This window comes from Takifugu flavidus, chromosome 8 (genome assembly GCF_003711565.1).
Source record: "Takifugu flavidus isolate HTHZ2018 chromosome 8, ASM371156v2, whole genome shotgun sequence".
Lineage (NCBI taxonomy): Eukaryota > Metazoa > Chordata > Actinopteri > Tetraodontiformes > Tetraodontidae > Takifugu > Takifugu flavidus.
The window spans coordinates 8,234,297-8,260,680 of record NC_079527.1 but is presented as its reverse complement, the minus strand read 5'-3'; the positions used below and the strand labels follow the sequence as shown (position 1 = coordinate 8,260,680).

The window sequence follows — 26,384 nt, the reverse complement described above, 5'->3', positions numbered from 1 at the left end:
CTTAGCTCCCCACCTCCTCAGCCATCTGATGTGAATCTGGCAGCAGGTACGGAGGGAAACAGATTCTCTGACATCATGGGACACTTGAGGCTTTGCTGGCACAGGATCAGTGACTCCCACAGACAGACGGACAGAGATGTTGATCCTCTACCTCCTCATGTTTTGACTTTTCTCCTGTGGTACAAGGTTGCAATTTACTTGTCAAAATGAATTTGGGTGCATCACCAGCATTTCAGGCGCAGGTGCTCAAATGTGCCTCAAACGCAAGAGCGTGTGTGTGTGTGCGTGTGCGTTTATGTGTGTGAATCCAGTCTTTGTGTTCACCTGTAAGTGTTTGTGTACATTTCAGCTATATTTCTTAACCACATATCGAGGTGCAATATGAGAAATGCACACAAAAGTCATATTTAAGTAAAAGTAAAGCCAAGCAGATGCAAATGTGAGAGTGGTTCATACACACAGATAGAGTGCAACTGTGTTCAGTATTTAATGTACCAACAGAGTACACATGAGAGCCAGTTTGTCAATTTTTAACGCATTACTGTAAACCGCAATAACATTCGACAGATATAAACTTTCCTTTATCACCCCCTAAGGGGAACCCATATGAATAAAAGAGACAAGAAACAATTGCATTTCCAAATGACTAAAACTGTACACACAACATTCTAACCTTCTATATGCGCTTCTGTGGTTCTGTAACAATCTGTAACTTAAAAGGAGAGAAAATGATGATCTTAATGGCGCAACAGACTAAAAGTGCGTCACGTGCCTCCAAAATGTTGTGGTTTGGTATCAGAAAATTCATTTATTTTTACAGATCGTGCTTCCTAAAGAACCTGGGGTGGAGGAAGGGTGTCACTATGTGTGTGTGCGTGTGTCTGCGTGTGTGTGTGTGTGTGTGTGTGTGTGTGTGTGCGTAAGGCTTAACATTAAAATCAAAAGACAGAAGTAAAAATTTTATTTCTTTGTGCTTACCTTCACATTTGTGTGTACACGGCGGGTGTGACCCGTTTCTGGCCTGGCGGACTCAGCTGATCAACATTCCTGGATGGGCTGAGGTGCCACCGCCCCTTGTCCACCAACAACGGAGGCGTACTAAAGGTGAAAAGGTGCAAAACAAGAGGGGAATACCAGAGTATCAATAACCTATCTAACCTAGTATCACACAGGAATCAATAGGGGTGTTTTTGTGGTTGTTGTTTATGATCACATCTCTTTATCACACTCACACACACACATTCACACACACACAAAGCATAGGTATGTGTAACAGCCTCCCTCCACCCCTGCTCCAGGCTCCACCCTCAGCCCTATAGAGGACAGGCTGGTTGACCGGGTGGGAGGGGAGAGTTGGGGGAGAGAGAGTGGGGAGGGGGGAGGCAAAAGCAGCCTGAGATCAGATTCATTCGTGCCTCTGGTGCTGAAGGTGCAGCACCTCGCAAGAACGTGGCGGGCTACCAAAAGGATTAGTGTGACACACACCAGCGAAGACCAACGCAGCGGGGACCACACGGCTGACGGGCAGGCAGAGGATGTGCACGGACCCAGCAGAGAGTTTATTTGGAAGTTGATTGACATTTCTGTGCCTTCACCCTAAGTCCCCAATCTGCTGAAATCACACTGATCGCAGGGACCTGGACTGGCAGCGGCAACAACATCCACACAGTGAATAAACAGCTAACGGTGTGATTAAAGTGGTCACTAAGTAAGTGGTTTTTTTGCATTTTTGCCATTTTCAATCCCTGGCAAAGCTTTCATTTGATCACTCACTATGGTGTTTATTCTGATATCACCTCCAAAAATAGTTCTGTGATTACCTAAGACAATAGAAAAAAACCTTAGAGACAAAGTTCATTTTTACCTCAAAATGAAAGTCTTTCCTGAGCAGTCTATAATCTGCTAAATCAGCAGAATTAAGCAATATACAAGTTGCCGCTTCTGTACCTGTCTTGATTTCGGCACATGTAACGCACCCGAACATGTGGTTTCATGCTGAGAAGTTTTTCCATGGGCTAAAAAAGCTTGAGGGACCTGTCAGGTTGTTAATGTGACCTGCTCTACCATGCAATGTTAATGGACTGTAATGGTAATGCTCTGTCCCTCAGCCTCTGTGACAAGAGCAAAACGACGAGCAGAGAAAAGGACACGCGTGAGAAAGCTGACCATGCACTGACAACAAGGTGAGAAGCAACAAAAGGCACAGACGCTCACCTTGGCGCGCTTCTCTTTCATCTATGTTTGTGTGTTTCCTGCCCATATAGGCGACCTAAAGACCGTTGAGATGGGAAAATGTATTTATGGTAAAAACAAATCATCATCTTTAAGATGTTGTTGCTTGACAACAAACCACCCCGACGGCAAATGTGGGACTTCAAAATTGTGATACGCTGGAACAGCCGCTCTGGTTTCCTCAATTCACTTTTTTGTTGTTGTTCCTTAACGACGGAACAGTGATTCATTCATTCCATCAATCGTTGTCAGCTCCATCGGTGTTGTTGGGCAGGAAGTTGTTTTGTCAGTTACGCCGTGCGGCGAAAATGTGACATTTGCAGAAACATCAACCACTTCTACCTTTGATGAAGACCAGGTTTATTTAGTGGGCAGAATAGGGCCTGTTGTGACTATACTGGTTAATGATACATAAAAAGAAAAACAGCCTGTAGTCTAATGAACAGGCTTTATCAGTGCTGATAAGGGGGACTTGGACCTTCTTCGGGCCTGGGCCGGCAGAAAATAAGCATTATGGGAACGCACATACGAAGGAGTGCCACACACACACACATGTGCAGCAAAATGTACACAGGTTAAGACAGTAAAAGTGTGCTCAATAAGGTGCGGTCCCGCACGATAAACTAACATTTAATGGAATATGTGGGTTTAAAAGTGACAGGAGTGTTTCCTTTGCTCACATGAAGCGCAGGCAGGTGTGGAGGAAAAAAAAAGAGCACGCGGCGGGAGAGATAGGGATGCATCACGGATGCATGGATGCAGCTGTACAGCTGGTGGCTATACAAATTCATAATTCATAATATCTGTCATTGAACCAACTCATTCACATTTATGATGTGTATTCAGGACCAATGGGGAGCTAATTTACTGATTTGAGCATGGCTGCTGTATCATGCAGATGAAACGCTGCACACATCTGGGGACTCACCCGGACCTCTATTGTGTAATAGTCTATTGATTGATATGCAAATAAAAACCCTTTGGAGTACAAAGCAGAACACTATGATCTAATGAGTGATTCACATGTCCTACATTAGTCATTTTAAACACACATGGGTTCGGATCGTTCTAATCCAGTTTGCTGCTGCCGATTTGATTTCAAAACAAATACAGCAACCACGTTAGAAACCCTTTATTTTCTGCAGGAGAAGGCTGGGCAGCACAGGAAGGGTGAATGCGAGCGAGACAAATAGAAAAGCCAAGAGAAAAGAGGAAAAAGGGAAATTTAGGGTGGGACGCCATGACTGTGTGGACAGTGAGCTGATAAGGACTGAAATGTCCCCATTATTCAAATTGGGCCGAGCATGATGAGAGGGAACTAATCAGGTTACTGGTGTGCAGATGTAAGACACGTAATAGAACTTTGATTGTCCTGGATTCATTGTCCCTGGCCCCAAAGATCCCTCATTTATCCGCTGTGGTGGCGGCCACCAAGCATGTTTATTAATGCTGTCGGAGTCTTTAAATGCTAATGGATTGTTGTGTGCATGAAAAGGACAGACAGATGTGTTTTCCTGCTGTGCAGGAGATGGCAGGATGAGACGCTGCAACAGCTCAACATCCAGCACGGTCGGCCAGCTCAGGTTCTTTTTTTTTTACTTTCCTTCAGATTATTTTATGATCAAGAAAGTTAAACCTTGGGATTTAAGGCTATATCGCTGGAATCAGCACATCCCAGATCGGAATTATTTTGTCTCCTCGGCACGACATTCCTTCTATTGCATTTATTTCCGAGTAATATGAAAATTTCTGCAAACCTGGCTCGTGTAAATATTTACTGAAGGTCAAGCCTACGGTCAAGGCTATCAAGTATTCGTTTTCATTATCTGGAAATACGGCTCTCAAATACGTCCTGAGAATGACACAGCAATAACACGGTAATACAGTCGCAGATTACAGGGCACATACCTGGTGTCAACCCCCCCAGAGAATAACCCTAATACATCCAGAATATGAAAAATAGGTTTCTATAAAACAGGATGAAAGACTATATTAACAAGTGAAGACGTTTCTCCTCTAAGCATTTCATTTGCATACAGCACTTGTTAACTTTCTTTTTGGAGGTTTACATGTGTTCCAACAGTCGGGCCTTATTGTTTCACCTGTGGGAACTAGAACACTTTAAATCCGGAGGACACAAAAACACACATTTTGGATTTTGGCATAGGCACAGCATGACGTGTGTAAAGGAAAAACACGGAGACGCTGAAAGAGGTTAAGACTTGGTGTAACTCGTCTCTGTCCTCCCTGAGGCACTGCAGGCCGACGTCCAGGCAAGGCAGGATGGGGAGAACATGAAAATGGATGGTTGCACCCTGGTTCGCATTGAGGGAGACAAGCAAGGGAGGAATTGACTCCATCATTAATCACAGTGAAAGCCTTGAAGAGAGGAAGCAATGCTGATGCACTACCTACTAAAAGCAATGCCCTCAGTGGCTTCAGCTCAGGGAATCAGAATAATTTGAGTTTAACATTAAGTCAATAAGACAGATGGGAATTCCATCCAGCCCTTGTTACCAAAAAAGAGCTGATCAGAATAAACTTAGAAGTGGTGGTGGTGGTGGGGGGGAGGGTGTGTGTGTGTGTGTGGGGGGGGGGGGGGGGGGGGGGGGGGGGGGTATGTAAAAGACATTAACTTTGCAGACAATATTTATGTTCTCAATGTGAGCTCATTCAAAGAAATTTCCCCCCCGAGGGCAAATGTGGGGAACAGCCCAGAAAGAAAGTATGAGCTACGCGTGGGTCTCCTGGAGCCCCTCGAGATCAGTCTCAGGCTCCTGGAGTCAGGCATCCGGCGAGTGAGACGTGACCGTGCCTCGGAGAAAACGCTCCACACCCAGATTTTCAACAGGTCGGGAAAAACCGGATCTAATTAAGAATTTATTAGAAAACGCCTGCGATGAAGCAATCAGGAGGGGACAAAAGTGCCCCAAACACTCTGTAAATTATGATCAACAGATGATTTGAACACATGATATCATTATCAGACCGCTCCAGGTCTAGCCTGCTAATTTCCTTTCATTTTGAGACAAAGAGGCATTTATTTGTCGTCGCTCCAGCTGTGGATGATGGAGGTCATGGCGCCATTCAGGCTCCATATCCTCACACAGGCATGCTTGGCTAAAAGATTCACAATTTAGTCACATGGGAAAATATACCAATGTGATTATATGGAGGTAAAAAGAATGGCATGTGCACAAAGAATCCTCTCATGTTTTATCCTCTAATTACAGAGGGGGGCACAGGGCTCCTGAGGTCCTCAAAAAAAGAGAGGGGCCAAGAGATTCCATGATGAAAACAGCCTCTTTGTTGAAACTAATTTAAAAATAAAAGACTTGAAAGGGGACAATAATCAACAGATAATAAAGAGGACTTTGATCCTGAGCTTTTGGGCACTGAAAGTAGAGATGTGTAATAAAAGCTGGAATTATTTTGGCCATTTATGGCAGTGCTGCAGAAGGCTTCACTCAGACCGAATGTAAAAGAAAAGGTTCTGCTCAGATTCTCAGCGGTAGTACCTCCACGCTGCGTGTGGAGACCCAGCTGGCTTGGCCTGTCATGCATTCATCTGAATACATTCCTTTGGCAAAACAGCATGTAAAGCCTGACAGTTTCTTCAGCTCTATTCCCTCTTGCACCCAACAGTGAGCATGTTATTACTAGCAAATTGGCCGGAAAGCCTCCGCAGAACAGCAAGAAGAATCTCGTAATTCTACATATTTTTTCTGCATTGTAAAATAAATACAACCACTTTGAGTTCATTACCCCCGAGGGGGGGATTTGTCATGCTAACACCCTGAGACATCGGCCCAGAAGCTCAGGCACAATAAAACAGAAAACGTTGGTTAGGGTAGCCAAGCCTACGGCTATCATCGGGATTTCTGTAGATCCCGAGGATGTAAAGGTTACAGAAAAATGTCAGTAAGTTTAACACCAATTACGTGACAGTCCACCATATGCCATGACTTGTTCCTGTCACCTATTAAGAGATAAGTGTCCCTCCTATTTTTAGAGGTGGAACATGTCCAAGCCCGATTTCAGCTAAACATTTTAGCCTTCTTGCATTTGGCTTCTCCCTTACTACTTTGTAACATGTGTTTTGTTGTTTACCCAATATTAAGTCCTGCTAAGCATCAGCTTGGATTTTTATTAACCGTATAATTGCTGCGTTATTAAATAAGAGCGTGTCCATTCTTTATATTTTGTCATCTTCCCTCCCATCGTCTTCCTTCCTACGGTTGTTTTCGCATTAATGTCCTCATTACCACCTCCATCCATCTTCCTCCCAGATTTTTGTTCTGTGTGGCGTTTATTTGCCCAAGGATGCCCCCGGCATCCCATGACTGTTTCTGAATTTGTGCTTTAATTCCCCTACAACTTTGCTTTTGAGACATTTATTTGCAAGCAGAAGAAAAAACAAACACAGGCAAAAATTCATTTAGAAACAAGAGGCTGGGGAAAGTAGGAAAGAATGTTCGGGTGCATGAGAGCAGCGGAACACAAACAGGGGAAAATGGCAACATATGGGGCAGAGCAGGGGACGTGAGCGATTATGAGCCCGGAGGTGAAGGAGCGAGCGGTGGGATAGCGGAGAAAGCTGTCACATCAACCTTGAGAAGATATGAGAAAGAAAACAAGCCACGTTGGACTTGCGTCAAACAGAGCTTGAGGCTTTGAGAGATGCTAAACAGACGCGCAGAAGGCGCGGGGTAGAAATGGAGGAAGAACAAAACGTAATGACTGTCCTGCTGCGATTACACTGACACATTTAGTCTGTTACACATGTTACAGAAAACAGCCTCAAAAGAACCATTTGGGCTGTTCGCGTCCTGAGCGGAGACATTTTTACAGTAATGGCTCCTTTTCAGAGATAGGAATCAAAAGTACAAACTTACTCAGCTGACAAATTTCATGGCAGCTATGAAATAAACATTCTTGTGTAAATCTACAATCTGACAGATGTCTTTTTTGTTTCTTTTTAAAAAAATTATTCCAGGGTTTGCTTTCTAATATAAATGATTACAAGCAGGTATTCCTGCCACTCTTTGCCTCTTAGGAATGGAAAGCTTTGGTGAGGAATCAGACTGGGATGGGATGGCCCTGTCGGTAACCACGAGAAGAAACAACCTCTCCCTGTCGTCTCTGTTGGTCACCGGGCTGAACTCCATTAACAGCTCACACAGCGGGGGATCGTACTTCGGGATCTTCCCTGAGAATGGTTCCACCGCCACGCCTCATACACTGTCTCAGCCCCAGGTCAGGGACCTGAACCTGGCCCGGGCTGAGATCGCAGTGCTCAGCCTGGTTCTGGCCCTCACAACCCTGGGGAACAGCTTTGTCCTGTGGGTGCTGCTGAGGAGGAGGAAATACAACGCACCCATGCACGTGTTCATGGTCAACCTGTGTGTTGCCGACCTGGTGGTGGCTTTTTTTCAGGTCAGTTCCCGGGTCAGATCATTAGGAAGAACTAGAATGAAGAGTTGATCTCACTGATGTCACAACTCCGCATGGTCTCCACAAATGAGCTAATTAACAGCAGACTCTTTTGTGGCTTGAAATTGTGTTTGCAGCAGGCGTAGCAGCAGCAGCCGCCGCCGCAGCAGCAAGCGTGTTCAGGCCAGACTTAAAATACACCAGGCTCATGTCCGTGGCATTAACACCCATTACAATGGTGTGACTCATCGGTGTTTTTTAACTAGTTGTCGAACAATCCTACAAGCCTGTGGGGATGATGAAACGCCCTGCATCAGGCTTCGTAGGATTTGTAGATTCACAAGATAGGATAAGACAGTACCGGATCATATTTTTTTCCTAATCTGTGTGCTTAGGTTCTGCCCCAGCTAATATGGGACATCACAGAGAGGTTTCGTGGGCCTGACCTGCTCTGCCGATCTGTCAAGTACTTGCAGATCGTGGGCATGTTTGCTTCCTCCTACATGATAGTTGCTATGACAGTAGACCGGCACCATGCCATCTGCTGCCCGTTGCAGGCCTATCGCGGGGGAGCGGTGTCCCGCTGGAACACCCCGGTCATGGTGGCATGGGGCCTGGCACTGGTCCTCAGCCTACCGCAGGTAAGCGGAGACTCAACACATATACAAACAACGCTTGACAAGCATTCACACCCGCCTACAGGAAAACACAAACACACACACGTAGAGTGGAGAAGGAAATGGAACTTGGACACAGACATCTGCAGCCGGCTGTATTTTTAGTTCGATGAGGTCATTGCGGTTCAGCTATCGGGACAGGAAAATGACAGTCGTGTCTGCGGGTGCCCTGACCACCTCCTTTTGCTCCGGTCTGTTAGGTTTTCATCTTTTCTCGCTCAGAAGTGGCTCCGGGAGAGTACGAGTGCTGGGGTCACTTCGCAGAGCCTTGGGGACTGAAGGCCTACGTCACTTGGATGACTGTGGCGGTCTTCCTCTTGCCTGCCCTCATCATCACCATCTGTCAGGTAATATTGGCGCTACTGGACACACCTTCACCACGCGGTCCGCGAGGAGCATGCCTGCATGCCTCCGCGGCTGCACGCAACGTTATCCAACAGCAGAGCGTGTGGCACGAATAAAATCCTGTAATGTTTTCATGAAGGCTGTATTTGGCAGCCATTGTTTGATATCCTACTGAGGATTGTGGCTGGAGTTATATAGCTTCCCATGGCGCATAGAAATTCTTGCTCTCATCACCCCAGCTGCTCTATTTAGGGTAAGATATTTCCAGGGCCCCACTATTTCCCCTAATTAACACAGCACTTGGTGGACGACTGCTGAGACTGCTGCTCAGAAAATGTGCCCACTCCACACTCAGAAGCTCCTGCCAGGAATGTACCCGATCGTAGCCAAACAGATTCTTTTTTCATTATCAGTCAAACCTCCCCCAAAAAACAACTTTTAGACTTTTATGTCATTTTGGAAGAAAAAAACCTGCTTCCAGAGAGTGTGATGAATCATTTTGTTAGACAGTTAATAGATCCTTACAGAATGTAAATGGTATTGCATAAAAATGACTGAACTGAAACTGGTTTGGGAGCGATGAGGAAAGCCAAAATTCCTGCATCGACGCAAACAAGCTTGGCTGCAAAGACTATGAAGCATCTAAATGTGCTAACAATCAGGATTTATATTCAGGTCCTGAGGTCTTACGTGGTGTAATGGTTGAATATTTTTCAGATAAGGATTTTCCGGGAGATTCACAACAACATCTATCTGAAGTCGGAGAGGATGGTGGTGGCTGAGCTGAAGAAGAATGAAATCTTCTTCCGCTTCCACGGCTTTAAAAAAGAGGACGAGCGCGCCAGGGAGAGGGGCCGACGGGCGTCTGGAGGAGGGGGCCGGGAAGGGAGGGGAGGCCACGCAGTAAAAGGTGTGAACAACAACCCTCACAATAACAGCAACAACAGTGGAGCCCCGCCCACTGTTCAGCACAGCGGTTGCCACGGTGACCATGCCACAACATCGGCAGCACCTGTGCAGCAGCAGCAGATACTGAACGGCTCGGATTGCCCGGAATCCTACACGTCATATGGGATCACCCCAGGCTCTCCGCGCTGCTCTATCGACTACGCCCCCCCGCACAGTCCGTCCACCCCACCTCCGAGCATCACGAAGGCCATGTCAAAGACTGTGAGGATGACCCTGGTCATCGTGCTGGTTTACACTATCTGCTGGTCCCCTTTCTTCATTGTGCAGTTGTGGGCTGCCTGGGACCCAAACTCCCCAGACCAAGGTCAGTAACACCCACCCAACTTAAATATGACTTTTGTGTGCATTTCTCATATTGCACATCGATATGTGGTTAAGGAATAGAGCTGAAATGTACACAAAGACCTACAGATGAACACAAAGACTGGATTCACACACATAAATGCACGCGCACACACACACACACATTCTAACTATGAATAATGAATAAACAATGACTCACTGGACATTAGGTTCTAGGTCGGATGTGCTAACACGGTGTTTGTTTTTGGTACAGCGGCTTAATGTGTTGACTTACAAATGGAACAATTGATGCTTTTGCATTTTCAAGTTGTGGCTAATTGCGTAGATCAACAGTTTACACCGGGGGCCCAGGCCCTTTATGGCGATTATGTAAAGCCTGTTGTAATTATGCGCAAAGTTCACACATATACCGTAATCAAAAGCACAAGCAGATATAAAGCGGTGCACATAATTCATGGCACAAATGCACATGCACAGCGTGCTCACGCGCAGACGCATGAATAAGTCTTCAGCTACGGAAAACACAGACACAGTTGATCTGTTGTGTTCAGCTGGTAATAGTCTAACAAGCTTTTTTGGTCGCAGATAGAAATTTAAAAAACAATTTGGAGATGACTTTGTCTCTCCTGGATATTTTCAGTTCAGGAAATCTTCTGAAGGAAATTTAGTGGAGAAACAGATTGCCTTCGAACCAAACAGCTGTGTCACATGTAAGTGTTTGTTTCCTTGGAGAGCAGAGAACAATATGAATGGCAGAGCCATCTGTTGTTGGGGGAATCCTCTAACTCACCAGCAGTTCATGTAAAAAAGAAAGTCAACGCTTGCGCGTGTTTGTGTGCGCAGGAGTCGCCTTCACCATCTTGATGTTGCTGGCCAGCCTAAACTCCTGCACCAACCCATGGATCTACACAGCGTTCTCCAGCAGCGTGTCCAGAGAGCTGCAGAATCTGCTGCACTGCCGGCCGGGGCCTGGCCGCCGCGGCTCCCTACCTGATGATTCCACCACCACGCACACCTCCACCACCAAGGACAGCCTGTACTGACAAAGACTGATATGATGGAAGAAGACAAACGGTGACATATTTGACGAGACACGCACGGTTGCACACTTGACCTGTTGCAAGGACGCGATATTGCACTCCGCCGCCATTACCGCCTCTACTTCCAACACTGCAGGAGAGCTGACCTCTACCAGATGTTTCCAACAACAAAGGACATCCGTACTGTCAACAAGGCTGTATCTTTAATCACGCTGGTTCTCCACCCAGCAGCGAAGACAGGTGTCATTGAGGTTGTCAACACTGTTTTATGAGGGTGCCAGAAAGACACAGCGCGTAAAATGCAAAGTGGCCTTGAAATTAAAGACATTTTCACCTCAGCTGCAGTTGCACGGGCCTGAAAAATCCATGAGAAAGTCCTGTCAGACAGCGCAAAGTCACAAGAATGTGAAGGGTGGATCAGTGCATTAACAAGGCGCTCGGCACGCCTAATTTACAAAGCAGCAGACAAAGCTACGGGTATAAAGAAAAACAAGCAGTCGGCTGAGGGAAGTGAAAACAATCGCAGACAGAAGGAGAAATCTGCTGATGGACAGAGAACAGACATGGCAGGGATGACATGGATGTTACGGCCACGGAGGGAGGGGCCCTGGGAAGACTGTGGAAGAAATGCAATAATGTGGACAAACGTTGTTAAATAAGAGAAAGTGGATTACATATGGATGTGGATGCTTATTTACTTGGGAGGAATCTAGTCCCAGATACCAACAGCGGTCTGAAGGGGGTCGGTCCCCTCAAGCGTCAAGACGCTTCTCCATTAGGAATAACATGTTACCGTACAGACAGGTGGAGGGGATGGACATGAGAGACTAGACATGAACAACCCAGGCTCCAGTCACCAACCAGGACACAATTATGTAATTAGATTTTTGTCCAAACAAACCACACGCGGGACACAAAATTTCCTTCCTGTTGTCCTTTAGTGGTCTGACAAACAAGACTGTTCAACAGGAAGCACCAAAAGGAAACAACAAAGAAAATAATCACCAGCATTCCATGTACAGTGATTCCCAGTGTACAGTATATTTATTTTTTAAATAAGAGTTAAGGCACATTAGAGGGTTGTGTGTACGATAAACATTGGACATCCAACGAGCGCGGTTGTGATCATCTGAGTGTACAGCAGAAATAAAGATGTGAAACCAAAGAATTTTTCTAGAAACGGTCTTACGTAGCGAGGAGCTGGAAATCTTCATTCTCTGAGTGCAACCAAGTGCCTGTAATGTCAGGAGACATTTGCAGAGGGGCCTCCCTCACGTCTTTGAATGATGGCTGCCGTGTTTAGACAGCACGCTCCGGAGCAGGAATCAGCGGGTATGTCATATCCCAGCAGGATCCATGTCTTTTCTCCTCATTTATTGTTGCAAAAGCAAGCAAACTAAAATAAGACATGCACTCACGCACAACACCCCCCCCCCCCCCCCCCCCCCCCCCCAATGTACATGTAAAGATTTGTATCCTGTCCCTCGACTGCACATCGTTTTATTTAATATGCAATTCTAAATGCAACAAAGCAGAATAGAGGTCATTACTTTGTGTGTGTATGAAATTAAACCCCGCTGTATTTAGTTTCAGACCAACTCAGCCTTGTTTCACGAGCAGGCAGGATCAGACACGGGCCTGCCGGACAATGCTGGGATGCTTTCGGGATGTCTTGGGAGTACTTGTCTGGGTTGGAGGAGAAGCCTCACCTTTTCCTCTTTGTAGCCAAGCTGTGAATCTGTTCCCGAGACGCAGGCCCTGGCTTTGATGGCGTGCCAGATGACGCGGTGCAGCAACAACGTCCCGCGCCTCACTTTGTTATATCAGGAAATAAATGAACTTCTCCCAAATCCACGGGGTGTTCATGTATTTTCCTCTTCCTGTCAGGAAGGTGAGGGGTGAAAAAGACATTTGGATTGAAAGGAGAGGCAGACTTTAGATCAATCTGGGTTCCCGGGCTGATGCGAGAGGCTGTGCGTACTCCGACGGTGCATTAACGGAACCATTACCGTGCTAAATAATAAATGTTCTCCAATGATTGCACTATGTGAATGAGTAGTCCACGTAATCAAAACGGCTTTAACCAGACCTACCAAAAACAGATCTATGCCTCATTGAGGAGAATTCCTCAAACTTTTGAGGACGAATAAGAGTAGGCGCTTTCATCTTGTTGACCGTTAAGTCTTTAGAACAAAGGATGCATTCTCTGGTGCGTCTCTGACGTCAGAGGTGTGTTTTTGTTGAGTATCGATGCTGAATCAAATGAAATAATAATGAGTCAAAGGTCTGTAGCTATAGCATATGAGTGAATCGTCTGTGTTGCCGTCACAAGGGGAGGTTATTGGTGAACTGGCCTCTTCAAATCAATTTAAGGTCAGCTGAGGAGTGCACACTGACCCTCTAAAGAATAATAGAGCCACGCAGCCTTAATGAGAGTCACCATCATTCATACCCGGAGCCCATCGCTACTCCCCTGAACTGTGACGGTGCTGCTTAACTCATGACTTTCTGCGGTGAACTCTGCTGACCTGTTGGCGCTCCAGGACACCAGGAGGCATTTCAGTCCTCCACTCACCAACAGCATCCGCCCCAGCGTCTCTTATCACAGAGCGATGCAACACCTGACCTTAAAAACACAGAAAAATCTGGGGTTTCAAAACAAAACCATTTGGTTTCTTTTCCTTCTCAGTCAAATCATTTCTTCACTCGGTGCTCTCAACAGGCAGCAGATGGTGCACTTCAGGAATAACTTCCTCACATATAAGTTGGAGTTTTCCTCAGTAATGTTTATATTTTCAACCGTTTTACTGCAGAACATTCAGGTTTTTTTTTTAAAAAAAAAGTCAGATGTTTCTTTTTTTTAAAGGCGGCAAATGTGATTGTGCAGAAACTCTTGGCTCGTACATGTGAGAGCCAAGAGTATCAGGATCAAGGGGAGCTTTTCTAACCCTCTCCCACCTTGTTTTCATAATTTAAAACGGTGTTAGGTTCACATCTCAACAAGAGCCTGTTGATTTTTTCCCCTCTCTTGTAACAGGTATGTGGACATCCCATTAAATTCACTTCATTTTTGCTTAAACACGTGTTCCCTTGTTTGACCTATTAACTCTGACAGTTGCATGTAAAACCAACTGTGGCCTGTGAATTACCAACATTTTCTATGAAATTCCCCATATATGGCTGGTTCTTGCTACCTACAACTAGATCAGGCAAATAGGATTAGAGAAGAGCCGAACCAGACAGCAAGAGTGTGGTAACGCAGGCTCAAGTGTAAATGCCTGGAACTGAAAATGAGTTATACGCTCTAAATGTCTCACTGTGCACACACATCCCTAGAATAACCAGAACAATAACTGTTTTCATAGTATAAGGAAGTGGAAAAGATACAGTCCATTTTTTTGAGCGCGGCTTTAAATCAGCCGTTTGTTGACTTTGTTCTGTTCTGTATTAAGTTGGATGACTGAACAGTGGAAACAATGCTCCCCACAGAGGCAGCGGACGGTTCACCCGTTTCCGCGTTGCTGCATCCCACTAAGCCATAATCTGTGTCTGCCCTGGAGTGGAGGCTTCAAACACCTCCCAGAGAGTAGCTTCTCTACTTCACAGCTGCCTGTCTATCTGTCTATCTGTCTGTCACTCTCTTAGTCAACTGCACAAACTCAAGGAGCCCAGGGCAGACTAAAAAGTCTGCATAATAGTGGGCATGCTGATAAAAAGACAGACTACATCCTTGAGAAAATAAAAAAAATAGAAATCACAAAGAAACAAACATGATTTAAATATCCATCATTCATAGAAAAAAATCATATGTTTTAGACATATATTGTTACACATATTTGAAACACTGAGTATAATGCTAATTTGTCATCTGAAACTATGTTAAATATTGTAGAAGCTTTTACTTTATTCTTTTCTGTATTGCTGTGAAATTGCAGATTATCCTTGTCTGCCAAAGTTAAATACAATTCTGCTGTATTTGAATGTAGATGAGGGAAAGGTAGAGGTTGTAAAATGAAGCCTGGTAATTTAGATTTTTTTTTGGATCCCAAAATGCATTTCACGGTTATCAAGTGCTTAAGTCAACATGCAATACATTTTGCATTCTCCTTTCTTTTTTCCAAGTCAAAGAGTAAATAACCACAAAACAAATTTAAGATTTTTTTGTTTTGTTTTTCATGAGACAAAAAACTCTAAAAATAAGTCGATCTCAAAAGCTTTAGCTCTATACTTACATTGCCTCCGTCACCATGTGAAGGCAAGTGTTGCATGATTTAACCAAAGATGACAAAGAAAAAGTCAAACACCGCGTCCTGCTCTGAGCTCCATTTGACTGTTTGTTTGTTCATTCCATTTATATCCCCTCCATCCAGTCCTCCCACTCTTCCCACAGCCCAATAGGTGACTCCAACAGTGTCTGGATTCACTCCAGCCCATGTCTCTGCTCTTTTTTAATAAAATTACCTACCGGCTTGTCTCCTAACCAAGGTGACAACACAGCGAAGCAGACACGCTCACACATGAAGTGTGTTTAGGCTGCCAACGCTACAGAAAAACATGTATGGGAGTTGTGGAGACTGTACACTGTATTGTTTATCTATACAGATCGTCTCACTCATACACAAAGTTTACATTAGTCTCATGGGATCGAGCGAGGGGTCACGCTTCACTCTGCGTGCACAGTTTGCACTCACTCATTCAGGCCAACTACAGAAATAGTCCTGCTAACTTTAAATATCTCCCGCAAACTATAGATCACTTTATAAGACTGTTAAATGTGTAAAGGAAATACAAAACTGAAACAGGCCTGCTCAACGTGCTGTATCGGCAACAAATAAATGATAAAGCAGTAATAATATTACCTCTATTAGGCAGCATGTGGCTTCGGAACAGAGGATTTGAGACACAGAGCTGAGGGTCACACAGGTAACCCAAGTAGCTTCGCTGGCTGTTTCGCACATGCCACATTTAATATTGAGGTTCATCAAGAACAAGCAGGAGATGGGATTGGCTACTCGGGACCGGCTAATGTTCCAGCGGGTACGTCCCGTTTCCTATCTAGGAATGCCGATGGGACAGTGATGCCTCTGCTGTGCAGACAAAAATAGCCATGGAGATCAGCCACAACCTTCAAACTGAACATGTTTACAGCTGCAAAATTAGTTTTCTTGCCAACTCTCTGCTAATCGCTGTAAAAAAGTTCAGGCATATATACAAACTCAGAGGACAGAGACGTCTGCGGACCTGTGAAACCACTGTGTTTCTTTCCTCGGACATCTGGTGGTGAATATTTTACACGAGACTGGTGAATCCGCTGGCAAGAGGTGCAAGAGCAATGGCCAAAAATGTTCTGTCCTGGAGGAAGAATTTGGTGTCTCACATGAATCCAAGCATCACAGTTGAAAGAAAAGCTGGTCATTTTTTTATTTTTACTGGTAGAACAAACACACCAGACTTGATCGAGCAGGCCAGCACAATCAGGTCAACATGTCACCTAAGGCTGGATGGAGTCTTGACCTTTATTTTGGGTTAATGTTTAACACAGTTGTAAGACTGCAAAGTCTATCCTGATAATGGAAGATTTGATAATCTGATGTGCACGTGTAGAACCTTTTAAGCAGGTCTGAACACAAGACATCATCTTTGACTTACACACGTGGTCCAAGTTTACCTTTAGAGTTCATCAATACAAAAAAGAAAAGAAAAAAATCCATCCAAACAGAAAATACAAGTATCGTTGTAATATATTTGAGTTGAAGTCTGGCGGCATACAGACACAGTCTGTATATTAAAAAATTTGATAGAAAGACTACTGTTCTCGCTCCGTGTCCAAAACACACCATGTGGCAAAATAAGACTGACTTGCCATCACGTTGGATGGTGGATCACACCAAAATCCAGTCTATAATGATCCAGTGGTTCATGACTCGTGAAGCTGTTTATGCCTGGATGGTGCTCTTTGCGGTGAATGCCAAGTAGTAAACCAGAATACCAATAAGGGCCGCCACCACCTCAGTAGAGACCCATGGACCACTCCATGCTCCCTGTTGAAACACAGATAACAAAGTTATTCTTGAAATACTGTAAGACCACCGTGGTCATTTTTCACATTTTATGCTGCATAGTAAAAATAGACCGATTACTCTTAAAATGAATCATGATAGCTTTAAGAATAATACAATTAACTGTAGAACACTAGATGGATGCTTCCCTAACAGTGAGGAAATTTGTCATCTGGCGCCCTCTGTTGGCAAAAGCGAATCAGTGAAAAACAGCAGCAGGATGATAGGAATAATGAAAAAGGCTATGGGTTCCAAAAACACTTAACCAACAAGTGGCAACTGTCTAGGTTGAAAAATTCAAGCTGTTATCACCGCTTTTAGCAAAAATAATCAACAAATCAACTATCACAAAGAACCATCCATCACTGGGACACAAGATCTCGGAAGTTCCATGAATCAAGACGGGGGTTCACATTGGGAACTTCTGATTATAAACATCAACTAATTATATTGAGTCTTAAATTTAAGGGACAATGCATTTAAGGGACTCACCCTGTGGTCGATGTTGACAGAGAAGAGAGGCTCAATGGCGTTTACATCTTCGTTGTTTCTCTGGGCCTGGAAAAGGAGGAAAGAAAGGATTCATATTAGGCAGCTGCAGCTTAAGGGGAGATTACAACCAACATATCTCATCACGGCAATCAAACATTTACCTTGCGTAGGGAACTGTAGGACTCTTCGTCAAAAAATTTTACTTGATATGTTCCAGAGCTGGCCTGTTTGTGAGGAAGACTCCAAGACACCTGAGCAAGGAGGTCACATGACATGAAATCACAAACACGTTTCCCTTTGACATTTTGAGATGACATTTTCTAAACACTAACCAAACACAGTTTAAGTGTTAAGACCCAATGCATTCTGATATTTCTAAGGCTCTGGCATATATGGACATTTATAGACTACCAATCAGAAGGCTCTAGTAAACATCAGTAAAGTGTTTGAAAAGGGATTAGGGGCAGATGTTCCATCCTTTTTAGAGGAGACATTTAGATGCATGAATTGCAGACCTCATGCGACAGTGACAATTGTAGTGCATATCAGGTTAGTCTAAAGAATAATGGCATAAATAGTATAATGTGTTTCTATTTTCTAGGCAAGCCTTTGCATTATGGTATATGATTGATTTTCAAGACATAAAAAAAGATCTACTTGCATGTTGAGGTGCCTTAACATACTAATCAACCCTACCTGACAAATCTAGATAAACATTGCAAAGATTTGCTTACCAGAAAAATCGTGGCAGTTTAAAGAACAAATAAGTTCTCATTAATTGCAAAATACCACTTTTCAGCAAGTGGTATTTTGGTTTCATGAAATAATGAAAGCAACAACACAATAAAACAGTAATATGAAGCATACCTGGTACTTGCCAACGTCCTGCCCTCTGGTCACTGGGAACTGTCTTCCATTGACGTCAGCATAAAGAGTCACACTCTGTAGATAATATGAATAAGTTCATTGACTAAATCCCGGGAACATGCAGGTGCAAAGCCCTCCGTGTGCTGTCTTTACCTGTGCTCCATTTCCACATGTGAGGCTGAGCTCAACGATGAAGACGGACTCAGAGGAGATGACGGCGTCAGAGGTGGTGTAGGCCGACGGAGTAATGATTGGGTTTGTGCAGCTTTCTCCTGTTACCACACGATAAAACCAGTCAACGATGCACTACCTGAACACTGTTAACGACTCGTTTGCTTCTGCAAAAATCTGTTTAACATGAACGGCAAATGGGAAGACTTTACAATTTAGCGATTGGCTAAAGCTCATTAGCATTAAACAATATTTAACGCCATCAGCAAGCTTCCATCCCGAAAACTCACCAGAGCAGACGACCACAAGTAGGGCAATAAATGCAGCTATCCGGAACATCTTGTCTGAAAGGCTGAGGGGTTTTCTGAATGAATTTGGCAGTCAGCTGGTGAACAGCACGTCTCTTTTCACGGCGATAGACGAAGAGAAGTCCACCTCAGCTCAGTGGCCACTCTACTGCGACTGCGCAGAAATGACGTACGCCGCTGTGCCGCAATGCAGGCTGGGAATTTAGTCTGCCGACACGTCATCTGAAGATTGCAGGCGTAACACCGTTTATTTATGGAGCTTTTGCAGTTATAAAAGCAGCTTATTTATCCTTAAAAACAATTTCTAATATTTATGATGACGTCAAACTCTTTGCTTTTAATGTAGAAAATAAAACACTAGATGATTCCGTTTTATAGGTTTATCCATTTTCATGTCCATCACGAATGACCAAAACGTTAAGACAAAAATATTTATTTGGCAAATGTCCCAGATGAACAGAAAGAATTGAGTGAGAACCAACTAACAGACAATATATACAATTTTATATTTTCTTTTGTTGAAAGAAAAATTCAATTCATGGATGCTTCACATTTGACAACAAATGTGTTAAAACTGATTGAAAAGTATTGCTGATAAATATTAAAATACAAAAGAAAAAGATACTGGCACTCAAATGTATTAAAATCAGTGGATTTGTAACTTCACATTAAACTGCAGTCACAGCAGGACGCTCTCATTAAAACAAACACATAAACAACATTACCATAAGGGCTTGTGTCTACTGAGCTACCCTGTTGAGAGAAGCACAATTCCAACAAAACACTCATCCATCACCACTTTGTACCCTATAGGATCTTTCCTAAACAGTCAGAGCACTTCAGCTTATACATCAATTGCCTTTTGTATCACCTTCCCAAGTCACCATACATGGTGTCTCCTCAGGGGTGCATCTACTGTTTTGAAGACCCCTGATCCTCTTTCCCCCTGCGTCCATCCCATTTTAATTTCTTTTGAAATGGTTTTGCTAAGGACGAGGAGGTGGAGGAAGGATCCTGCAGCAACTGGCGTGCGAGGAGCTCCTTAAAGACAGAGTCCATGTGACGACAGACATCCTGCAAACCGACAAGTCAATGTTGGTAAATATGTTCCTTTCATTCCCCTGAAGAGTCCCAACCCTTTTTCATTAAATGAACAACAATTTACTTTATCAATGCAAAAAGGGACAAAACCTTGACATAAATCATGTTTATTCTTCTTTGACTTTTTTGGTCAAACTACATGTGATCTTAGGGTTCTTTGTGATCACATTTCCTTTGAAACACTTTGTTTATCCACAAAATATGATCAGTCCTTGATAGATTTGTACATGAATCACAGCATTCAATCACATGGCATCATGCTGGCTAGAACACTTTATTCTAATTTAACTAACAACTTTCCTAATACAGGATCCTCAATTTTGCTCAAAACAATTTTGACGAGTTCTCTTTATCATCCATATGCACATTTTTATATAAAGAACCAAGACAAACCTTGTCTACATGAATATCTTCAGATGAGTGTTCCTGAAAACTGCAGACAAATGATAAATCAGAACACTCATTAAATATTCATTACTTTTGTCTCAGTTTTATTGGTACTCACTCTCTGCCCATATTTCCAGGGTTGTGAACCCGTCTGGGGATGTACTGGTGGCTGGGCGGAAACTGGAGCATGAATTTTCCACCTGCAGCAGTGCTGCCCCCTTTTGGCGCAGCTGCAGACTTGCTTTGGATGACTGAACAGCCAACGTTGACTCTGGAACCTTCGGTTTTCTTCTCCGCGTTTGCTGTGGATGAACTGCTGCTGCTGCTGTTTGTTGGATGTGTGGTTTCCAACTCTGCAAGGACGTAGTTAAATAACACGTGCACAAGTGAAAAATAAATCATTAAACCAAGTGGCTAAAGGTCCAAAGTTTTACCATCTTTGAGACTGTAGTCAACCTCAACATCTGCTTCCTCAATAGCAGGCTCACTTTAAAAAACAAACAAAGTGGAATTATTACTACATCACAGAAGCACCCATGTTGCCAGGATGAGACGCTGCTCCTACCTGTCAGCCTGCTCCAGTGTCATGCATTCCTCATACACCGGCCCTTGTAATTCACTCTGGCTTGGGAAAATATTTTCCTGCTGCACGATAATGTTCTTTACCAGGGCGTTGATTAATGGTTGCAGGGTGACGACATCGTCGTCGTTCTGAGCCGCTCGCACCAGGCTGGGGCCAAAGCACACCGCCAGGTTGTAAGGTTGCATCATGTTCTCGTCGCTGTACTGAGATACGCTGGAGGAAGTAAAACAGAATCGGCAGTCAGCGTTAATTAGGGAAAAAAAAAAAAAAAAAAAAACCGCATTAAAAAAACAGAACACACCATTTTGCTTGAAATGCTCAACCAATAGTTGGAGCCGACTCGGTGACAGCCCCAAAGGTGGAGTGATATTTAAAGCTTCAACTAGGAGAAATACTCACTGATGCAGAAACGCAAACAGGTATCTCATGACGATGACGACAGGCTCGGGGTAGGAGGAGATGGTGATTTTGAGCTGAGCTGCTCTTTCCGTCTCCCCCTTAATTTCTGAGGAAAGCAGGCAATGAAAGGAAGATGACCTCCCACCGTACACACTCATTCCACATGTCAACGCTCTACTTACGGGCATGCTCCAAGAGCTGGCTGTTGCTCTCGCTAGGAAAGAGAGGTTTTTCCAGAGTTCTGAAGTAGAGCTTCAACACTCCAGCGACAGAATCCAGGTCATACGGACGCTCAGAGAGGGGATCCTCTCCTACGAGGGAAACATACAGCCCACCGATAAATACAGGGGTGGCTGGGCTTGACTCAAACACATACCGGTACTCTGCTACCTCTTTCAAATGCATCTCTAAGGTTATTGATCTCCATCTGAGAACCTGGCACCCGAAATATCCCTTCATGGTGAAGACCTGGTAGACAGATATGACTGTGTGTCCATTCTGTCAAATGTACTTTTTAAATTGTGCCTCAACGTGTCCTCACGTTCATACACTTACCATTCAGGTTGATAAAGCACACACAACTTTGCACAACGACTGGAATCTGTTGTCCTGATGCCTGAACAAAAACACAAGTGGTCATTAAGCTGGATCCTAAATGGCAATAAACTATAAAAATATAGATTAAAAAAAAAAAAAGGAAAACTTGCAAAAGTAGCAGCCAGTACCTGAATAAAGGACAGCAAGTCTCCATAGAAAAGTTTGTGGTTGTGCTTAATATTTGAAGTTGAGTAATTTTTCCTGATGTACAAAGACTTTCCATTGTGCCTGTATAGACGAAAACACCAGGTGCAGAAGGAGAGAATTCTATTTAATTTCACTTTCAGGCTGTGTATAAATATATATACACATATCTTAAAAATAATTTTTTAAAAAAAAAACAGGAACTCTCTAAAATATTTACATTTGTACCTCTGGTGGTTTCCATTTGATGATTCAGCTAAGGGGAATAAAGGCAGAAAAGTTGATTCTCAAACAGCCAGCGGACAGAAAGGAATGAATATTACTCAGCACATTCAGCGTTCATGACCTTTTTACTGTTGGGAATGCAGAAGTGATACCTTTTTCCACAGCTGCTTTTAGCTGGTCATGTCTGGCTTGCAGTTTAGAGACCAATGACCTGCCCACAACGTATTCTTTTACTCTCTGTCAAACAAATCAGATGGGATGTAAAGTCGTGTTTATGCCATCGTTATTAGGGAAAAAAGGAAAACAACTAGCTCACTGTGATGTAGCAACTTTCAATTTCTTGGAGGTTGAACCTTCGTCGGGCGACACTGGGCTTAATCAGGTGCTCAGTGCTGCCCTCTTGAGACGGACCACCGCTGGGGTCCATGTCATTATCACTGATGTTCTCCAGCAAGTCACTCTGGGCCACCAACATGTTCTTATGAGCCTGGAAGGAGGAACACCTTTAATATGAACCCACACTCCTTTCTTTCAAAAGACTCGTGATGTGTTCATAGCCATCTGATATGCATGACCTCCTCTGTTTCCATGGAAACCGCCTTCAGCCTGGTTTCAATTTGTTTAAATCTGGTCTCCAGTTCGCAACTCAACTCGCACTCAAAATTGACCTCAGACACCTAAAAGAGGAAACAAATAATGCAATTAATGTCGCAATTAACGGACTTATTCCTAGATTAGATTTAGAAAAAAGAAAATACAGACCTGGTCCCCATCATGGGGTTGATAGGGAAAGCACAGTGGCATGCAGAAAGTGTTAAAATGCTCCTGCAAGAGGGTATCTCTGTCCCGACACTGGGCAAGGCCAGACACGGTGCCTTGGAGCTGTTGCAGCCCTGTGCCAAGGTTCTGCTGGGTCCGCCAATGACTGGACAGGTAGGCCTGAATCACCTGCCCCAACGACAGGTGGTACCCTACATCTGCACACTGAGGTCAGCAGTAAAACCACAGCGCGCCATTAGACCAAAGCTAAATCATTAATCAGTCACAATTTAGATGGTAGATTTATACCAAAGGAAGCCTGGAGAAGAAACAAAAAGCCCTACTCACATCAATTAGAGTCGAGATGTCCTGGAGGTAGAAATTTTTCATGGTTGCATTGGATGCACCCAATTTTAGGAGATATTCATTTCGGGCCTTGCTGGACTTCAAGTAGGTCTCCTTGACTTTTTCTTGTCTCTGCACAAACAAATTTCATTAAATTTAAAAATAAAATTACACCGGGGGATGCAAAACCAACAATGGAGAGTATTCATTTACTTTTTCAATCAACCTTTCCAGTTTCTTAGCAGCACTCTGCTTCTGCTTTTCTTCCTGTTTCTCTGCCTCTTTCAGCTTTCCATCCGCACACACATAGTCTGAGTGGTACTGGTAATAAGTCCGCCATGCCTGTGCACACAAACACTGCACCATCATGTATCTGCGCAAAAGGTCCACAATGTTCCGGGTGCTGATCTTACTTACAGTCTGCATCTCTATGGTAACCTTCAGCAGCCCATCTTGTAGCTGCATGCAAATGTCTTTGCTCTGGAAACAGACCAAAAGTATTAATTATGATGGCAAAATCTAGAAGGGACAACAAAATTTCTTAATCAAGGAAAAGCACATGGATGAGAGTCAAAACAAAAGCATTCTCGTGTTGAACTGCACTCTGCAGGTGCCGACTCGCCCCAAAGCGCCGACATCAGTACCTTCTTTGCGAGCCGCTGTGTGTACTCCAGGCACTGTGTGAGCGGCTGAATGAGTGTGTTGCTGCAGGTCTCACTCAGGCGACTGTGGTCTCCACTTTCTTGACGGGTCTGGGACAGCAGAGCCACCCAGACCTGGGCTACGGTGTTACTGCTGGGCTCCTTCCTAACCACACACCAAAAAGCCCAAGTTAAGCATGCAGCATTTATAAAGATGACTCCAGGTATTGCTGTCACACCGTGTTTTACCTCTTGATCCTGGAGGTGAATCGGTCGGCCAGTTTTTCAAGGGAACGCGCGTACTCGCTTTCGATCTCGCCCCGCCGCCGCACGTAGTCCATCAGGTCCTGCAGCTGCTGGCTCTTCTGCTCCAGCTGCAGGTCAAATACCTTCAGCTGGTCCACAAGCTGGCAACGCATCTCTGAAAGGAATCGCATAAGGAAGTCTGACACTTTAAATAACTTGCTGGTGATAAGGCAGACACTACACTAGGTCCATACATGCTGACAACTGGTCAAAACCAAGGACAATTGTTAGTAAATGATATTACCTTTGATTTGTGTCTCATAGTCAATCAATCCAATGCGATCTCTCCGGAGTTTTACATGCGAAGTCATTTCTTCTTCAAGGGGGGAGGGGGTCAGAAATCTGGGGAAAAGAAATGAGAATATTGAGCAACTGCCGCTCTTGCCATTTCTGTACACAAGTTAATCTGATCTTTGATGCATGAAGTGTCGTAAACTCTTTTAAGCACAAGTTCACACTATAGTGTGAACTTCCTCCTATTGCGCATTCATCTAACTGGAACACACTTTTTTTCAAATTGGCCACCCTCTGCTGAGCGAGTGAAAACTAGAATGAACGCTGGCATGTTTTCTATGCTGCACTGCAGAACTGCATGGGGTGCAAATAGAACTCTAGCAACATCCCAGTGGCCCTAAAAATAGGGCGACCTCCAGGCCTAAAATTCTGCAAAGATTCCTTTATAACAAGGCTGCCATTTATCTTATTTTCTTTTTTATCAGATGCAAAAATGCAGCAGCATACCACCCAGTATATATCTGTTATCTTCAAGTACATGCATTACACCATTTGTAATTCCAATTTATCTGTCAGAGTCTGGAAGTGTAAAACCATACAGTGGTATGTTAATACATAAAAGGAAAGCATACGATCGAGAATGAGATCAACATAGACGATGTTAGACAAATGAGAATAGAATGATTCGAGTTTATGCACACCACAAAGGGGAAGAAAAAAAAAAAACACACTCTGCCTGCACACTCTTTGGTCCAAGACTTCCCTTTTCACGATAGTCAAGCCTCAAAAAAAAAAAAAAAAAAAAATTGAGACATTTACCAAGAGATCTGCTCAAAGTTAGGCCTGAGAGTAACGCCTCCCCAGTGATGATTCGATTCAATTCTGTCATCGTTGTTTGATCATCTTTACATTCCTTTCTGTGAATCACCACCTCCAGTGTGGTCTGGTAATTTACCCAAAGATGAGAGATATTAACCTCACGTTACTGTTTGGTTCAGTAATGCAGAGGACTTGGTTGCCTTTTTACAAACACGTGGTATGAACTTTATGGCGTAATGAACCCGGCGGTTGTTTCTGCTGCCAGCAATATTCTAAATGAAATAAAGCGGAAATATTTGTGACAGAGTTAAGCTGTTTAAAAACCATACAATTAGATTTGATGAACCAAAGCAACGAAGTAGAAGAAAACAGTCGGAGAATCCTACCTGATGATCAGTCTCGACTTGTGCGTTCTGCGGGCTCAGACAACTCAATAATGCCTGTTAATAGCACATCAACTGTTTCACCTCCCCCTCACGTTGGACATAGATGCATGTGGGTGGAGTGGAACTCATCTCTGTTGCACACTCACTATCTTCTTTTTGTTTCTCACCAGACATATCTTTAACACTCAGTTTGAGTCATCGAGGTACAAAACGGAGAAGACCGAGATCCTTCCTGGGGGCTGTGCTCGGCGCCGCCTCTTCAGCCCCACTGGTTTCCAGTTCAATCAGACACCAGCTGTTGCCAATGATTCGTCCCTCCCTCCCTCTGTCCACCCAGACAGCCTGCAAAGTGAAACCAGCTGCATTTACGCACCGTTTTTGTGGCAGTGTCCGAAAAAGCGCACCGATTTCCATTCTGCGCGGTTTTTATTTTTTATTTTTATGAACGCTTAAAAAACTCGTGACGATGTACCTTTAGTGCACTTTAGTGATATTGGGTAATACTTTTGATCAAGTCGCAGTTATTGATGGAAAATTGTGAAATGCAGTTAAACGTTTGGAA

At 43.9% G+C, this 26,384-nt stretch overlaps 3 protein-coding genes across 5 annotated transcripts; 1 reads left to right on the top strand and 2 right to left on the bottom strand.

Moving 5' to 3' along the window:
- Positions 1-1,398: 1,398 nt before the first annotated feature.
- On the top strand, positions 1,399-14,078 carry LOC130529790 (vasopressin V2 receptor-like). Its single transcript, XM_057040357.1, has 7 exons — positions 1,399-1,708; positions 2,109-2,183; positions 7,289-7,668; positions 8,061-8,306; positions 8,543-8,689; positions 9,405-9,960; positions 10,803-14,078. Exons 3-7 carry the CDS (start codon positions 7,291-7,293, stop codon positions 11,000-11,002), a joined length of 1,527 nt encoding a protein of 508 aa, XP_056896337.1. The 5' UTR covers positions 1,399-1,708; positions 2,109-2,183; positions 7,289-7,290; the 3' UTR covers positions 11,003-14,078.
- Positions 14,079-16,395: 2,317 nt separating this feature from the next.
- Positions 16,396-19,065, bottom strand: ssr4 (signal sequence receptor, delta). Its single transcript, XM_057040358.1, has 6 exons — positions 18,879-19,065; positions 18,571-18,689; positions 18,418-18,492; positions 17,712-17,801; positions 17,551-17,616; positions 16,396-17,040 (listed from the first exon to the last, which is right to left on the bottom strand). Exons 1-6 carry the CDS (start codon positions 18,925-18,927, stop codon positions 16,936-16,938), a joined length of 504 nt encoding a protein of 167 aa, XP_056896338.1. The 5' UTR covers positions 18,928-19,065; the 3' UTR covers positions 16,396-16,935.
- Positions 19,066-19,313: 248 nt separating this feature from the next.
- Positions 19,314-26,105, bottom strand: arhgap4a (Rho GTPase activating protein 4a). 3 transcript variants are annotated; one of them, XM_057040355.1, is made up of 23 exons: positions 25,823-26,105; positions 25,437-25,708; positions 24,628-24,725; positions 24,327-24,498; positions 24,081-24,243; positions 23,854-23,916; positions 23,650-23,778; positions 23,440-23,568; positions 23,095-23,316; positions 22,908-23,009; positions 22,649-22,819; positions 22,485-22,569; positions 22,336-22,363; positions 22,092-22,191; positions 21,922-21,982; positions 21,757-21,834; positions 21,549-21,677; positions 21,367-21,472; positions 20,950-21,180; positions 20,819-20,871; positions 20,503-20,737; positions 20,391-20,430; positions 19,314-19,970 (listed from the first exon to the last, which is right to left on the bottom strand). In XM_057040355.1, exons 3-23 carry the CDS (start codon positions 24,692-24,694, stop codon positions 19,809-19,811), a joined length of 2,526 nt encoding a protein of 841 aa, XP_056896335.1. In that variant the 5' UTR covers positions 24,695-24,725; positions 25,437-25,708; positions 25,823-26,105; the 3' UTR covers positions 19,314-19,808. The 3 variants fall into 3 exon arrangements, with proteins under 3 accessions (XP_056896335.1, XP_056896336.1, XP_056896334.1); XM_057040356.1 differs by having other exon boundaries at positions 25,594-25,708; XM_057040354.1 differs by lacking the exon at positions 25,437-25,708.
- Between the last annotated feature and the right edge of the window lie 279 nt (positions 26,106-26,384).

Bases quoted from the DNA above. Each gene is read 5' to 3' on its own strand.
- LOC130529790 (XM_057040357.1), top strand. From the start codon at position 7,291: ATGGAAAGCTTTGGTGAGGAATCAGACTGGGATGGGATGGCCCTGTCG. The intron at 8,307-8,542 runs GTAAGCGGAGAC...CCGGTCTGTTAG, and splicing joins TGGTCCTCAGCCTACCGCAG to GTTTTCATCTTTTCTCGCTC. The intron at 9,961-10,802 runs GTCAGTAACACC...TTGTGTGCGCAG, and splicing joins CCCAAACTCCCCAGACCAAG to GAGTCGCCTTCACCATCTTG.
- arhgap4a (XM_057040355.1), bottom strand. From the start codon at position 24,694: ATGACTTCGCATGTAAAACTCCGGAGAGATCGCATTGGATTGATTGAC. The intron at 23,779-23,853 runs GTAAGTAAGATC...TTGTGTGCACAG, and splicing joins TTACCATAGAGATGCAGACT to GCATGGCGGACTTATTACCA. The intron at 20,431-20,502 runs GTGAGTACCAAT...ATTTGTCTGCAG, and splicing joins CCTGGAAATATGGGCAGAGA to TTTTCAGGAACACTCATCTG.
- ssr4 (XM_057040358.1), bottom strand. From the start codon at position 18,927: ATGTTCCGGATAGCTGCATTTATTGCCCTACTTGTGGTCGTCTGCTCT. The intron at 18,690-18,878 runs GTGAGTTTTCGG...GTGTGGTAACAG, and splicing joins ACTTGTGGTCGTCTGCTCTG to GAGAAAGCTGCACAAACCCA. The intron at 17,617-17,711 runs GTAAATGTTTGA...CTCCTTTTCCAG, and splicing joins CCTACAGTTCCCTACGCAAG to GCCCAGAGAAACAACGAAGA.